This window comes from Pleurodeles waltl, chromosome 3_1 (assembly GCF_031143425.1).
Source record: "Pleurodeles waltl isolate 20211129_DDA chromosome 3_1, aPleWal1.hap1.20221129, whole genome shotgun sequence".
Lineage (NCBI taxonomy): Eukaryota > Metazoa > Chordata > Amphibia > Caudata > Salamandridae > Pleurodeles > Pleurodeles waltl.
This window is the reverse complement of record NC_090440.1, coordinates 527,805,387-527,822,542: the sequence shown is the minus strand read 5'-3', so window position 1 is coordinate 527,822,542 and position 17,156 is coordinate 527,805,387. Positions and strand designations below refer to the sequence as shown.

At 43.5% G+C, this 17,156-nt stretch overlaps 1 protein-coding gene across 5 annotated transcripts in view; it reads right to left on the bottom strand.

The window, feature by feature from the left end:
- Positions 1-7,121: 7,121 nt before the first annotated feature.
- ANKDD1A (ankyrin repeat and death domain containing 1A) overlaps positions 7,122-17,156 on the bottom strand; it is a 315,687-nt gene continuing 305,652 nt past the window's right edge. For 4 of the 5 annotated variants that reach the window (XM_069222814.1, XM_069222812.1, XM_069222817.1 and 1 more), the window contains exon 15: positions 7,122-8,362. In XM_069222814.1, the coding sequence (XP_069078915.1) occupies positions 8,301-8,362 (62 nt within the window). In that variant the 3' untranslated portion in view covers positions 7,122-8,300. The remainder of the gene's footprint in view (positions 8,363-17,156) is intronic. The other variant, XM_069222816.1, reaches the window with a different exon arrangement.

Here is a 17,156-nt window from a genome sequence, read left to right as displayed (position 1 = left end):
TGCCAGCCATGGAAGCAAGACTTGACACTAATTCTTCTTTCAGTGCCAAAACAGTTGCAGTTGTGGATGTTGTCTTTGGCTTCAAAAGGTTTGGAGGCTTCTTGGTGCCTGAAAGTGTCTTCACATATGAAGGCTGATGGGAGTCAACATGCTTTGGTGGACTGGACACCTTTCATTGATGCAGACGAGAACCAGAAGACAGCGGAGGGTGGCTATTTCTTATGCACAGGGCTTTAGGCTCAAATCTCTCAAGAGCTGCAGTACCCTGGCTCTGAATGTGGTATCTTATAAGACTTATGATGTGATTGGGCTTTGCCCATACTCATGATTCTGAGTGTGGTCTTCCTGGGAGACCCAGACTGAGCCTACATGGATGGAGTCCCTTATTTCTCCTCTTCATCAGCATCAGAACTGTGCTGGGTTGGTGAGTTGGAATGCTGGAGGACTCAATGTCTTCTTCCTCCTTTGCGCGGAGGCAACTCTGCTCTCCAAAGGTTTCTTTAATTGTTTCCCTCTGCATCCTGATGTGGGCCCATGTCTGTCTCTGTGACAACAAAGTGTCTTCTTACAATGAAAGGCGCAACAAGGTCACACTCAGCAACTTTATGAGCTGGGGACAGAGATTATATACTCTGTTGAGGTCTGCCCAGGGACATTCAGTGTGGCATTGAGGATGTTTCCTGAATGGTGTAGGTTCCATCACCTACCACACATGGATATTCTTTGGCATTGAATATTGAAGATCATGGACACGAGGCACAGGAGGGGCTTGAGTTCCCCAACGCTCGGGGACCCCCATTTGCTTAACAGTCTTCTAAGTACATTGGAGTGGAGACATATTGGAAACAATATTTAGTGCAGGAGTCTTTCTCGAAGGTGGTATTGGAGGAGAAACTGTGAGGACTCAAGGCACAAACGTAGATCCAGTCAATTTAGGAGGTCCATCAGTACATGCCAGAACCAGATGGAGGAGAATAACAATCTAACAATAGAGTCGGTGCCCAATTGCAACTGCCAACTAAGGGAGGAGTCACAGGCTACTTCAAGGCTCCAAAATATTTGTTCAAACAAAAACAACTTGCAATGTCCGAGCCCAACACTAGTGGGCAGGAGTATGCAAAGTATGTGTACGTACAGCCACACATGCTACGAACATAGGCTTACAACCTGTATAATACGTTTTAGGAAATTGGGTTACTGGTTGAGGGGAGTGAAAAACTACTAGGCAGCAACTGCAATTTTTGTCAGAGTGAAAAACAAGAAAACTCCGAATTGACCTGTGCTTAACCGTCTGGTAGCTTGCCACAAAATCAGTCAGGTTTAACTTAGAGGCAATGTGCAAAGTATTTATGCAGGACTTCAAACAGTAATAAAGTGAAAACACAACATTGATAAATCCCACACCAATTTAGAAAATTACAGTAAAATGTAATAAATTATTTGAGATCAAAGCAACAAAAATCCAATCAGTAGAACAAGAGATGTGCAATTTTAAAGATTTAAGTGAAAAAAGTGCTTAAATGCACAAGGTTCCTGTGGTTGTCTGGTCGCAGCAGACCTGGACAAAGTCACAAATTCAGGTTGACTGTGATGAAGCGCAGGGTAGATACAGGGACCATGTTAGGCCTAATGAACAAAGTACATTAAATCCTGGTTCGGAGTGTTGAGATCCTACTTCGAGGATGCGTCATGCAGCAGCAGTTCCAAGGGCTGTGGGCAGAGACTGAGGTCTGGCATCAAGGATGCTTCACCCTGTGGTAGTTCTGATGAAGCTGTTGACAAAGCTTGCGTTGTGAGGTCCAGCATTGTTGCTGAGGATGCATATGACAAAGGCTTGTGGTGCCAATTCCTCATCTGGAATGCGTCATGTAGCAGTGGTGCCGATGAGCTGTGGGCTGCGATACGAAGTCCTGCATTGAGGATACATCACGCAGCTGCAAGGAGATGGGTCATGCTGCATCGGTTTTGTCCAAGAGACCACAACTGGGCTGGCAGAGCACCTTCAGGCCCACTTCCATGGGTGCAGGACTAGGGTGGCACCACTTAGGGGCAAGACTCACAACAGACAGTTCAGGTGCTACGTTCAAGGTGATTGTAACATTTTCTGTCCCTCAGGCTCTGATCAGGAGGCCAACCAAATAGCCATTGGAGCAACACTGGTGGTCCTGGGTTAAAGATGCAGGCCCAGTCCTTTTCGCTCAGGAAGAAGGGCAGCAGAGTAGAAGGTAGAAGCAGCCCAGCAATCATTCTGAGTCTCCCACATGTCCAGAGGTGTATTGAAAAGTTGGGTCTGTTGGTCCAATAATTATGCTTGGTGCCAGCTTTGAAGTAGGACAAGGTTCTGAAGGTTTCCACCCCCAGAGATGTTTGGAATGTCTTGCCTTCTTGCTCTGGCATCTGGCTAGTCTGAGGGTACTGCAGACTGGTGTGAAACCCTCTGTGAGTCTGCTGAGGCAGACTCTTTGTGATGTGCAAGTATGGTGGGTGACAACTCCTCCTCCCACCAAGTCAGAGATGGCACATCCTGCCAACATCTATTCCCCCTTTGTCTCACTGTCTGGGAGCAATACACAAAGACCAACTGCCAGCTACACCTATTCATGTAACCCAGAATACAGGCTGCTGGCACCAAATGGTTAGGACAAGAAAATCACTGTCAGATGAAAGCAAATGTGTTCCTTTTGTGGTTTCTAAGTAAGAAACCCCTGTTTTCCTCATATGGGATGGTACTCTTTCCCCAGGACACTTCTGAGTCCCAATTTGTCAGAAGGAGAATGTAGAAAATGTACAGGATGACCTCCCCCCCACTCTCCCCAGTGTCCTGCTTCATCATCGGTCATCCTGCGCTTGCCAAAGAATCCTATAATGGTGGGTAGGCCCTCAGTTGCATTGAGGGTACTTACAGGGAAGAAGGGGCAAAGGTTCCAGATAAAGTGTGAAAATCCAGATCACCTTCCCTATGGATATTACAAGTTATTACGCAAGTAGTGAGGAGAAGATTAAAAATGAAATGCGGGATGTGTATAGGACTCTTATGATACTGATATTTTCTAGGAAGAGTGCAAACATGTGTGACCCAAATCCATCTCTCTTCCCCCGCCATTCCTTTGTTAGGGCTCCGTGTGCATAGGACAAGAAAATGCCAACTTTCTAAAAGGGGCATTTTCAGAATTGTGACTTAAATTTCAACTCTACCATTAAAGAGGGTTTAAAATTACAATTCATTAAAGACCAAATTCGATATTGCTATCTGCTCAGAATTGAAAGTTATCAATTAATAAATGTAATAAGGTAAGCCAATATATTCTATGGGGAAGGTAGGCCTTTAAGTAGTGAAAAACGAACTGAAGAGTATTTTGCTACCAGGACTTGTAACACTTAAAAGCATGTGTCCAACATTTTGAAATACACTTTGTCCTGCCTTCTGGGCTATGTAGGGCCTATCTCAGGGGTGACGTACTTGTATTAAAATGGAAGGTTTAGGCCTTGCAAGAGGTTTATCTTGCCAGGTCGAAATTGCAGTTTAAAACTGCACTCACAGGCTACAAAGGCAGACCTGAGGCAGGTTTGACAGGCTACATGACTGGGTGGCACAATCTGTCTGTAGGCCCACTAGTAGTATTTAATTTACATTCCCTGGATGCAAGTAGTTCCACTTTACTAGGGACTTATAAATAAATTAAATGAATGAATTGGGTGTAAGCCAATGTTATCATGATTTAGGGAGTGAGCCCATGCACTTTAGTACTGCTTAGCAGTGGTAAACTGCACAGAGTCCTAAGGCACACAAAATAAGTTTGGAAAAAAATTGAAGAATATGGTAAAATATTTGGGGAAGACCACCCTAAGGCTGACAGGTCTAACGTATCCATTCAAACTGAAGTCCACCCTTCAAAGGTTGCTCAATAATGGATCCAGTATCCATTAGCGCTACACTGAATGGAGAAAAAGGAACAGCTTGGAATCCATACAGTGGCCATAGTGTTACAGGACAAATAAACTGCCATAGTTATATCTATCAAGAGCTAAAGAAAAGGTCCTGGAACTCACATTATTATGCTGCCCTTATGTTTCTGTGCATAGCCCGATCAAATGGTGTTGATGAGATTGTGTGGAACTCGTATTTGTTTCTTTAGGTTCCTGGGGCACCTCAGCATTCTCTCCAGTGTAAAGGCATCTGGTACCTGAGGGCAAAATCCAGCATTAGCCCTCTGTAGCATCCTGTGCCAAGACTCATTGGGCCTAATTTACAAGAATCTGAAGCATCAGCTCTGATGGCTCAGATTTCTTGTGCTGCCCTGTGCCCCTTAACGAAACCATGGTAGCGCTGTATTTACTATACTAAGCTCCATGGTGCACGTTTTGACAGATGCATCAGAAATTCTAGCAATGTGAGGAGGCCCTCATAGGAAAAAGCCCAGTGTCACTTTAACACCTGCTCTGAGCAGGCGCTAAACAATTGACACTGTGAAGGCGCAAAACGACACAGGGAAATCTTGTACATTTCACTGCTCCAGTTCTGCATGGCTTTCAACAGGGGAACACCTACCTTGCATACATTAAACCTAGTGCAGGTACAATGTGGTGCAAGTCTTTACAAAGTGGCACAATGGTCCCATTGTGCCAATTTGTAAATGTGGAGCACTGTAGGGGACTGCTTAGCGCCATTGCTGCATCAAAATAAATGACAACGGTGGCACTAGGGGCTTGTAAATAAGCCCCATTGACTTAGACTCAGGAGCCACCTTGGAACTATCTCTGGAAGAACAACAGCTGAGAGGACCCAGCAGTTTCTCCTAATTGAGAGGAGGATCCAGCATAGGCGTTAAGTTGAATAACTCTTCCTCGATTATTCGGTCAAGTGGAAAATACATGACTGATGCCAGATTATCCAACTTTCAGGAGCATGAAGACTCCTAATGCGGACTAAATCTCTATAGAAGTTGGGTATGTGCTCACGCATGTCAGCCTTCATTTCTAAAATGCTTGTTTTGCTGCACATTGAACACAAACAAGGCGTCCTGACAGCATTCTGTAGGAAGAAGGATACAAGTTGCTAGTACTTGCCTTACAGCTGTATCAATCCGAAAAAGAAGTTTGCATGTCTATGTTCTGAACAGGAAACGTGCCATGTGGACTCCGAAATTCCTTGAAGAAAGGTATGAGAATTCCTGCTCTAAAAATGTGTGCAAATCTCTATCCCAACAAAACAACTGCAAAAACAGACTAGCGAACACGTTTAAGAGCAGTGATATTTGCCATTTTTCCAGTATTCCTTTCCAAACTATATCATTAAGAACCGTACACACAAAATGCGCCCATATTGTGACTTGATGTTAGCTATGACTCCCTCCTGTTTTAAGCCCAAGTGTGTATGTGCTGGTGCTAAATGTTTTAAGACATCGAGTTGTTTGGTACTTCAGTCTGTTGTGTAGCCATTTTAGTTATAGCTCCATGCACGTTATTTTAGTACACTAGGCCTGCCACTGTGCACTTTAACCTACACATATTTTATTCAGCTTTCTTTATTATTTTAGCAATAGCCACATTTGCGGTCTTGTTTTATTTTTCTCTTTTTAGCAGTTTTTTGCCTAGGCCAGCACTGCGTTCTTAAACAAGACATTTCTATCACTCTGTGCTTTTCTCAAGGCTGCATTAAGATAGGTTGCCGGTAAACATGGTAACGCTTTGTCTCTGGTATTCATAGAAACATACACACCCTTACGTGGGGACATTTTCTCAGAACATCAGCTGTTTTATTATACAAACACTTCTCCGTCCACTACACGTTAGAGGGAGATTCCAGCCAGATGATCACGACCGTATGCTGATTGCTGAACCCTTCGCTACAGCTGCTTATGCAGACTTCAGGCCTCTTGCTCAGGTATGAGGGATTATTTCTTCCCAGGGGAACCTGAAGGGCAGAACTAGAGCTTAACATGTTGTGCTCTAATATAGCCTAGATAGGAATTATTTTAATGACTCTAGTGACAATATGATAGCGTTATTTGTATGCTTCACTCTCCTTGTCACAATTTTAATCCTGCATGCTTCATCGTCCTGGTTATTGCAGTATATGCTTTATTATCTAAGATGCAGTTGCTTCATTAAAACCTTATTGAAAGATATACTGACTCTAATTGTCCTTGCATATGTGAGACTAATGCAAATGAGAGAAACGGATGCGATCTGAGCGACCACGAGTTCCCTGAGGAGTCAATTGTGTCATGTGCTCGGCTGCCCAATCATCCCTGTTCTTGGGTGGAGAGGAGGCACTGCTAGTTAGCCGGAGCAAAACCTGGATTAGGCCGACAGGTGTCACCTGTAGTGGGTTAGACTCAGTCCCCCACACCGCAGGTGATTCTGCCGCTTGAATCCAGTAGTCTCATTAGAATAATGAGAGCCTACGCAACAATTCAACATGAAATTTTCTTGCACTGTAAATTCTACGGTACATCTACGGCACTAACAAAATTCTACCTAAACAATTAAAGTATTATTTTTGGTTCAGTTTTTATTTTCATACATCAATGCCCAAGTTCTTTAGTCTATTTAGCATTCATCTAAGGTACTGGCCTCGTCTCAATTAGCCAGTCACTCAGACTAGCTCCATAAGACTTGAATGTATTTCTTCAAACTGTACTCCTCGACGTTTGCTGTTTTATATTTATTCAGTGGTGCAGCTTAAATCATGAAGAAGAAAGAGGTATTCTTCACTCCTGATGACGTGGGTTGCTGAGGTGACAGGGTCTCAATTTTTTTTCAACCAATGACAAAGCTGTTGCAATAATGGTTATCACAGATAAAAAGTCTACGAGGTCAGTGCTAAATCCCTCAATTCAAATATTCCCCGTAATACCAATTGCATTTCAGCAATTTCTTCAGTGATTAAAAGGGACAGGCCTCTCAATGTCCTTCCAACTGCATTTTTAGTTCTCAGACAGTAATTTTACTTTTCAGTCAATCACCAGAGGACAGGGCCTTCTAATTTCTTTCAAACTGATTCTAATGTAGTAAGTGTATACTTTCTTTTGTTAGAGCTTTCAAGAACAGGTAGAGTAGGTAAAAGACCAATCTATTTGGACCTGATCAGTAGAGAGTGATGCAAGTCTTTCAAAAGGTTTATTTCATATTCTTTATTTCAGAGTCACTTACCTTACACGCCGAGTTTAAACATTTAGTTTTGCACTGCTGTTAGTGTATTCACTAGGAATTTGCATATCAATGTTCGTATTCAAAAGAATACCTTTTTGGCAGCACCATCATAGTGTAAAACACATAAAGAAAACATATGCCAGCTAAAAGATTTCTCTACTTGTGAAAAGTGCAATGAACAGAATCTATTCTTGCCCAATGGACCTTCTAATAAGATAGCAGTCTATGTTATTCCACATGACGAATTTAAGATGATAAGGGACATATCGCACTTTGAAAGGGAATCAAAGAGGCAGAATGGATAATTGGTTTTAAATTATGTCGCATCTAGAGCTTATTGTGAGCTCGAAATAACATTGGCCAATTTACTGGTCAATTTAGGGGAAAAGATCTTCAATTAATGAGTTACGCTTAATATGAATTTTACCTCTCTTTTTTAGCTTTGCACAGAAAATCAATAATGTTATCACACAGAGGAATAGAGAAACCTGTACAATTAGTGCATTTCTTTACATGGCAGGCAATTCTGCAAACACATTTTTGAAGTTGCATAATGTTTGCTGGAATGTTCACACATAAAACATTTTAAAGATTTTTTTTAAAAAGTGCAATCAAATACTATCTACATTGTATTTTTTCTTTAGAAATTTCACAATTTATTACAATTAGGAAAGTATTCAAAGTTTTGAGACATTTTCATTCTTCCCATCATAGTTATAAAATACAGAATAAAAAACAGCAATTTCATAAATACAACTGTGAGGAGGATCCATTATTACAGACATAAAACAATTTACAATGCATCTCTGATATGTATATCACTGAATTATCTTATAAATCGACGTGGGTGTCGATGCAATGTCCCGCCTCAGAGATCACAGAACTGGCTGAGGAAACCATACAATGTAGTTGAACTGCAACCTTTCCTGAAGGTAGGCATTTTTTGCACGTTGCCATATGCTGATGTCTGGTTCCTGAAATATCGAAGTTCAGTTTCATTATAAAAAAGAGCCCTTACGTGGTGCAAATCCAACATTTGGCAAGATGATTCAAAGTTCAGCAAAACCATTTTTACAAGTAAACTCTTCTGATGCAGCATCTCAGGCTTTTTAAGATGTGTGGTTCTTCTTTTTTTTCAATGTGAGTCACATTGCTGCACATTTCTTTGGTGAACTTGTGTCTGCATTTGCCTTTTTCCTGATGCTTTCTGGAAAAAAGTGAAAGCAACACAAACGTAAGACAGAACCATTTCACTTGTGAGTAAATCATTCCTAAGTATATTTTGGATATTGAAACATTGCTAAATACCTGTAGAAAACAGTCCCAGGCTACGTCTGGGAAAGGCGATAGCCAACAGGAGATGAGATTAAACCGTAATCTTGAGGACGCACAAGCTCCAGCTAAAGTGTTTTACGAGGTTCAGTATGTAAACTGGTGTGATTTGTCAGATGTCAAGAAATGATGCGTAAACCTAGGATCACAAGTTCGAATCCCTGCAGATGCTTTAGAAGTGCATGCTCTTTTTTTATTTCACGTCTTATATTCACAGCATACTCGTACTAGACTGCACTTTACAAGGGCAGTACAACTACATTTGCTTGAATCATTTTGTTGAAAGAAATACCCCCAAAATATAGCAACATATGTACTAATATACTACTCATACTGAAAAACAGACACAGCTCCCATTCGCACCTGCGGGCACCTTGTCACTAACTGTGTTAATAAACCACTGATGTTGAAAAATAGACAGCTCCTAATTCTGAACCTGTGGGTACCTTGTCACCGGCTGTATAAATATACTACTAATATTGATAAAGAGACAGCTCCTATTTGCGCCTACTTGTCACCCTCTAGGTGGGACAAATACTGATTCTGAAAGGTTGCCAATACAACGCTTGCAGAGCGTATATGTAGACACACTGCCTCACTTGTATAAGTGCACTTCCTTTCAAGTTCCATACATGCTGTGTTTCAGTACCGAAATAAATCTGGTTCTCTCATGGTCAGTAATTCTAGGACTACGTTTTTGGTTTGCATTCCTTGCTGTTTCCCCTTCGCTTCTTCTTTCACTCGAACAGCCAGTGCTGCAATACTTGATTTTTCAAGCCACATGTGAAGTGCTGCAAGCGGTTTGAGTTACATTCCCCCTTCATTGTGCTATGTCTAGAGAATAAACATCTAGAGCCAAATGTACGAAATTTTGGTGAAGAGCAGTGCAGCAAGTCATCTTTCTCACAAGGAAAGCGCAGGATTGCACTGTATCCGTGCAATACGCCGCATTCCAGTCCCTTCCAACTGCACTGCCACCATTTTGGCTGCCTCGCGCCAAGGAAGGCACCATATTACAAAGGTGTCTGCACTGTACGCAGGATTGTTTGTGTGGGGGACGTGGCACCTTCCTGCACAAAGGCAATCCTGGGAGGTGTTTTCCTCTTTCTATGTGTGCTGCGTGACCTCACAGATATGGTTGAGAGGTTTGCGCAGCTGCTGCGTCTCTAAGAGTGACAAAATGGTGGCACAAGCCTCTCATAAATATTCCCCTTACTGCACATTTGTGATTGGTTAAGGGTACTCAGGGCTTGATTTAGAGGTTAGTGGAAAGGGTACTCAGTCGCAACTGTTAAGGAGTATCCTCTCCCTCAAACCCCTGGCCCAACCGGCTTATTGACAGACAGGTGAACCTTATGGTGCTGAATCTAGCTCCACCCCTGACATACTTCTCTCATGGCCCAATGGAGGATGTGCCATCCGAGTTTTCATAACACTCCCTACCCGATTTGGAGTGGATGGTGTTATGTGTTTTTAATTTTTTTTTCCTATTACTGAAAGTATTACTGAAAGTTAAAAAAGAATAATGACCCCCAATACCATTGGGAAAACCCCTTTGGTTTTGGGGTCATTAGCTTTTTCTTTTTTTAAAACAAAATCCTGCTTTGAGATTTCAATCTTAAGACAGGCCCGTCCATCAAACGTTTAACACATTGATAGGAACTGCCATAACGGTAGTGACTGCCAATGACTAGAGATGTATGCAGGGCCGGCGGACATCTCTAAATGCAGAGGATGGGTACTCCATCAAGGTGACAGAGGATTTTACTCCATCACCCTGATGGAGTACAAATCGTACACTTCAATTTAAATAAGGGTCTAAGTCAAGAGGGAACCAAGGGCCAGATGTAGCAAGGCTTTTGCTCCTCGCAAACAGTAAAAATCGCTGTTTGCGAGGCGCAAAACCCACATTGTGATGCCCATTCCCATTTTGCGAGTCGGTAACCTGGTTACCAACTCACAAAATGGGACTGCGAGTCGCAAATAGGAAGGGGTGTTCCCCTTCCTATTTGCGAGTCGCAGCACGATGCAGGATTTCTTTGTGACCGCGAACGCGGTTGCAAAGCAATTCGCAGTTACCACCAGTGTCACACTGGTGGTAACCCATTCGCAAAAGGGAATGGGGTCCCCATGGGACCCCTTCCCCTTTGTGAATGGCCTGGAAAACATTTTTTCACAGCAGGCAGTGGTCCTATGGACCACTGCCTGCTGTGAAAAAATTAAACTGAAACTTTCATTTTTCATTTTGTAATGCATCTCGTTTTCCTTTAAGGAAAACGGGCTGCATTACAAAAAAAAAAAACTGCTTTATTTAAAAGCAGTCACAGACATGGTGGTCTGCTGTCTCCAGCAGGCCACCATCCCTGTGAGTGCTGAGACTCGCAAGGGGGTTGCAAATTGCGACCCATCTCATTAATATGAATGAGGTGGGCCTTTGCGACCCCCTTGCGATTCGCAGATGGTGTCAGGGACACCATCCGGCATTACGACTCGCAAATTGCGAGTCGCTCAGACTCACCATTTTTGAGTCGCAGTGCCGGAATGTCCTACATCTGGCCCCAAGTGCTGTACTAAGCACCAATTCAGCCAATACGGATTCAAGGAGTCACCACATCAAGTGCTGGATTGAAGTACTTGCCCTTAATGGTTAAGTGAAATATTGCTCTTTTAACCTGAAAGACAGTGTAAGAAACAGATTGAACAATCATCTTCACTCTGCGAAACAAATGGATTGTTCTTGCTGAATCTGGTTCTCAAGGCCCAGGGAAGAGGCATTCACTCCCCAAACACTGGAGGAGCCCTACAGGCCAAACTTTCATATGCTTGCAAGGCTCTGTTGCACCACAAGGTAGATACCAGCAGTCCATATTGGTACCAGCTATCCAGACAGAGGCTGCACAATGGAATCAAGCATGTTTCTTCTTCTTATTAGGGTAGCACCACAAAGCTATGTAGGAAAGTTGAGCACTCTGTCTTCTGAACTATGCGAAGAAAATGCACAAATTCAGTGGAGTCTGATACAGATAGGAGAATACTGATGCACGTAGAAAAACTAGCATTTGTATCCCAAGCACAAAATTTGATTGCTATGATTTTTGCTTCCAAAAACATTCAGGAAGTTTGCTTGAGCACAGAAACAAGCTACAGGCACGAGTGAGCAGCAGTACAACACTATGTTACAGCTTTAGGATACATTTACAGTACCACTTATCGGTGGCAGAGTACTCAAAAGTTGGAAATAGGCGAGAGATCACGACCTATGAATAACAGTTACCATAAAGTGAACTTGATCTTTGCTTATCATTTAGTGGTTATTTGCCCTGTTTTTCATCAACGAAAGAGATGGTGTAGTGTTAATAATCAATTTATCTTCAACTCAACAATACTTCCCTTTATTCTCTCATTTGACTATTTCAGTAGGAGAAACAATGCTTACCTAAGGAAATGCTGTTAAACTTGGAGTGTTCCCTCTGAATACCATCTACGACGGGTAGCAGATCTGTTGAAGCACCTTTGAACATCCCCTCCTTCAGCCAGGATTTTCTCCGCCCTTATCCTCTCTATGTTGTCCTTGGAGACTTAGGGGGTCATTCTGACTTTGGCGGGCGGCCTCCCGCCGGCAGAATACCGCTGCGCGGTCAAAAGACCGCCGCAGTTATTCTGGGTTTCCCGCTGGGCTGGCGGGCGACCGCCAGAAGGCCGCCCGCCAGCCCAGCGGGAAACACACTTCCATGAGGATGCCGGCTCCGAATGGAGCTGGCGGAGTGGAAGGGGTGCGACGGGTGCAGTAGCACCCGTCGTGATTTTCAGTGTCTGCATGGCAGACACTGAAAATCTTGGTGGGGCCCTGTTACGGGGGCCCCTGCAGTGCCCATGCCATTGGCATGGGCACTGCAGGGGCCCCCAGGGGCCCCACGACACCCCATACCGCCATCCTCTGCCTGGCGGCCAAAACCGCCAGGAACAGGATGGCGGTATGGGGGTCGGAATCCCCATGGCGGCGCAGCAAGCTGCGCCGCCATGGAGGATTCCCCAGGGCAGCGGAGAACCGGCGGTACACCGCCGGTTTTCCGTTTCTGACCGCGGCTGTACCGCCGCGGTCAGAATGCCCAAGGGAGCACCGCCAGCCTGTTGGCGGTGCTCCCGCGGTCGTTGGCCCTGGCGGATTTTACCGCCAGGGTCAGAATGACCCCCTTAATTTGTTAAAAAGAGATGAATTCCTAACCTTTGCTTTGCATCTAGGGTGCCCAAAGCTATAGCACAAATATCTGCAACCCCAGTCTCAGGAACTCCTGTTGTTATTAAATAGGGAATTTACTCTCATGTCAGGATTATTATCAGGAGGTAAAACAATCTATACTCTATTATCTTCATCACTTATTATTGTTGGCAATCTGTAATACACTTACCCTCTCATCAGAGAGTATAACCAGAACTATCCCCAAACCTCCTATGCTTTTTCCTGTATTTTCTAAATGGAAGCCTCATTGATCTTCTAGCCCTTCCCGAGATTTACTAGCTCTTCCTGAGGCGGTTTGTTTATTCTGCTAAAGACATGATAATTATACTTGAGACTTCCGGCAAAAATAAAGTGTTTTGTCACTACCTGCTTTCCAAAATCCATACATTTCCATGCAAGGAAAAGGCCAAGAATTTAAATTTAATGTAAATGGGCAAACATTAGGAGGATATAGACAACTAGTGTGAGTTCACTAGACTCTTTAAAGGTAATTATCTTGTCCGTGGCAGAAAAATTAAGCAATCCCAGGAAGGCTTATTAAGGATTGCCCTAATTGGTCTGTCAGTGTAGTGCACGTGTTTCCATTTACCTTGCTCTTGAGAAGGCATAGAGTGGATATAGCCTTAAAGGGGAGGGATCTAAAAAAAGACCAGGACTCAGACCCAGTGCTTAATTTCTGGTGAGCCTGCGTGATGGACTGGGTCAGGACTGAAGTGTGGTGCAGCTGTGGACTTGCTTTACCTCCCCCTCTGAGGTGTAGTAGGTAATGCCACACAGCCTGGTGATGAGCGACCCCCCCACCCTGAAGGAACGTGCAGTGCAGTGGTGCGAGTGTGGGCGATGGGCAGTGGTCTAGCACCCAAAGGGATGAAGTAACTGCACTAGATCCCCCTGAGCCCCCACGTGAAGATAAACAAACTGCGTGGGCTCAAGGGGGGAGTGAAATCAACCACACAGCCATAAATCGAGAGAAGGCTAAAAGTCACAATTGATCAGCCAAAGAAAATTGCCTGTGGTAAGGCTCTGATATAGGCACATGTACGACCTATGACTTGTAATATTCTGAACTACATTGATTAAGACAATACTCTTCGATCCACCTGCCTCTGAGTAATTCTGCCAAAATTATTACATTTCCAGGCTATACTGCCCATGTTACACAGCAGTGTAAATCCTTTGTCTAAGTTAAGGTCAAACTCTGCGATTTGTGGCTAACATACATGTTCCTTGTCCTGGGCAGGCTAAATGTTATGTTCCAAGGCAAATCCTTTTTCTGAAAGTGCATGGGACTGGGTAGACCTATCTTAACAAAGAGTGAAGCTACTGTCCTTATTGGAAAGTGGGGGCATTGAGCAATGCAACTAAGCTCCCGAGGACAAACAATCCAGGAGGAGACGATGGAAGGGTACTACACAGCAGAACAGATCGAAATCCCTTCAGATGAGCTTGTTGAATACAGACACCATAGAAGAAGAGATCACACTGCTCACCATATAGGGTTTGTCCCAAACACAGGTTGACTGAAAGTGGCACAAGTATCCCGGCCTTTACAGGTGTTGTATATTTTAGCTATGCTAGCAACTGGGTGTTCGCCTAGAACTGCCTCTATGTCAGGGGGCCACAAGTGGCGATAGAGGACAATCTAGTGAAAGATTAATGCAGTTATGTCTGCTGGCCAGGAGTCATGGCTCCAACATTGTTGCTGTCACGGGTGTTAAGGGCGACAGATGCTTAAGGGACAGAAGTTATGAGGGGAGGTGTTGGAGGGTCGAAGTTAACTGTAGATCTGTTAAATTTGTTGATTTGTTTTTTATTACACGCTCCATCTCTTCACAATGTCTCAACAATAAGATTACAAGAGGGTCTATTTTAGCATACACTAAATTTCACCAGCTAGATGTGTTTTTAATTCAAGAGACCCATTGTTAGGTACATATTTTAAATTCTTAGGATGGAATGCCTACACAATAGTCTTTAATGCAGGAGACACTAGAGGTTCACAGGGAATTGCAATTCTTCTCTGGAAAACCTTCTATTCATTATCACTGACACACATGTCAACACCCTTGAGTAAGTTTGTCTTGATCTCTGTAACTCTGGAGGATCTGGATGTTCAGAAATATATATGTCTGTCCCAACTTTGATGGAGTTGATGGAGACAACCTTGGGGGCACTTACTGACCTGTTAACCAGAACAACTCCTGGGCAAATAATCATTGGGAGAGATTTTAACACAGTTATTGACTCAACATTAGATTTTAAGAGTTCCTCTATCACTCACAAAATAACCATTATCTCCAAATGTTGCGGTCTTTTGGCTTTTGAGACACATGGTAAAGATGACACCCACAGTTCCTTTTCTCATATAAATCATATTTTTATGGCACCAGTCGAAATGGCAGGGTTACAAACTGCTAATATACTGGCAAGAGGTTTATTGGACCATTCTCCTGTTGAAAGGTATCTTGGGACCGACATCGGGGATCCACAAGTGTTTTTCGGCCTTTATATGCTTGGTATATAAGGGAAGTACATTTTGCAGCTTCTCTAGAGGAGGACTGCAAGACCTGGTTCAATCTCAGTGGGGGTTCAATGCAATCTGTATTCAGCCTTTGTGAAGAATGTCAGGCTGTCATACTGGAAAGTGAGTAGTCTCTCCACAGTGGGAAACTTCAAGATAGAGCTAGAGAGAGTCAATCATTAAACTAGAGCTGGAATACTCCAGACCCAAAAAGAAATCAGAACTAGAAGATTAGAGGTTGCCAGACACACTAAAACTAAAAAGCAACAGTCCAAATTAATTTCCCATAGAATTCTTCAAAATGTATTAATTACTGGTGGCCCCTGGTTTAGATACAATCATATTAATCCCAAAGCACGACTAACGCATAACTGACTGACATTCACACCGCCTAATTTTTTGTAATAAATGTGAAAAATATTTTGGCCAAAATAATGGCCATTAGGTGAACTAAAGTGATTTGATCTCAGATCCATGTGGACGAGAATGGTTTAATGCCTGGGATCAGCACTTGGCACGGCCTTAGATGGCTCTACACATTCATTGGCAGATCTGAGGCACTTATGTGAACTTTGGCCTTTGGTTTAGTAGAATTTGACAAGGTCTTCGACACTGATTATTGCCCCTTCATGATCCAAGTTCTCCAGAACATTAAGTTTATTCCACTACTTCTTAGGTGTGTTAAACTCTTTTATACCGTGCCATGGGCATGGGTAAGAGCTACTGGAGTGTTCACCTTACCTTTCCAAATAAACAAGCATTTTTCAAGGTTTTCCTCTTTCTCCACTTCTTTTCACTACAGTCATTGAATTGCTTGTGAAGTGGCTTCAAAGAAACACACAGATTTTAGGCTTCCATTGGAACAACTGTTCAGAGAACACAGTATCATTATATGCAGATGATTTGCTGTCTATGTACAGGAATATTATTGTTCCCCAGATTACTGGAAATACCCGGTATTAATGGAAATGCATCTGGTCCCCATGCAAACTGGATTCAATAAACATATGGGATGATAAAGGGAAACAATGCAGACGGGCCGGCCCATACATTGCTCCTGTATGTGAAAGCTCATTTTACGTACGTAGGACTCCACAACCCTCCCCAGACTGGCACAGCTTGGGGCAAGTCCCTTCCTTCGTTCGCTTCTTGGCACCTGCCGGGGGAGTGCTAGAGGACCTAGCCACTCGCAGGTAGAATCTGAGAATGCTTTCAAGAGAATGAGGGATACCTTTTCTCTCGGTTGACTGAATGGGACATGGTAGCGGGCTGGGGAAACTGCATCCATGAGGTCACAAACACATGTAAAACTCAGGAGAAAGAACTGGCCAAGACCAAGTCCTCCTGCCTTTCCCTGGAAGGGCAGTTGGTAGGTGATTTGTCCAAGCTTGAAATTTAAGGGCTCTGTTACTCGAAAGCTGAGATGCCTGTAGTACACTGCCTACATAGCCAGAAACCCATATGGAAGGTGAAAAGGCTGGGCGTCGCTTGGCCTGGTTGGCATTCATGACAGCCCTGAGGCAAACACCGCAAACCTTGGTCTACTCCCAACATGAGATTCTCATGGGGCTGCATGATTATTTTCTGCAATTAAATGAGAGCTGCCCTTCTGTCTCATCATTGACTGCTGTCATCTTTTTGATCAACCTCTCCTTCCTCCCCTGCATCCTCCCTAACTGGCACAAGGGAACTGAAGCCCACAACATGCTCCAGAATGTCATAGAAAGCCATACAGTAGTTATTATGGGGGAAAAACCCAGGCATGGATGTCTTCCCAGAGTAATTCTACCTAACATATGCTGATTCTCAAGCTCCTAAATATGCCTCCCCATATGAGGAAGATGCAGAGGATGGCTCTGTATCACAATTCCTCCATGAAATACCGATTGTTCTCTTACTGAAACAGGG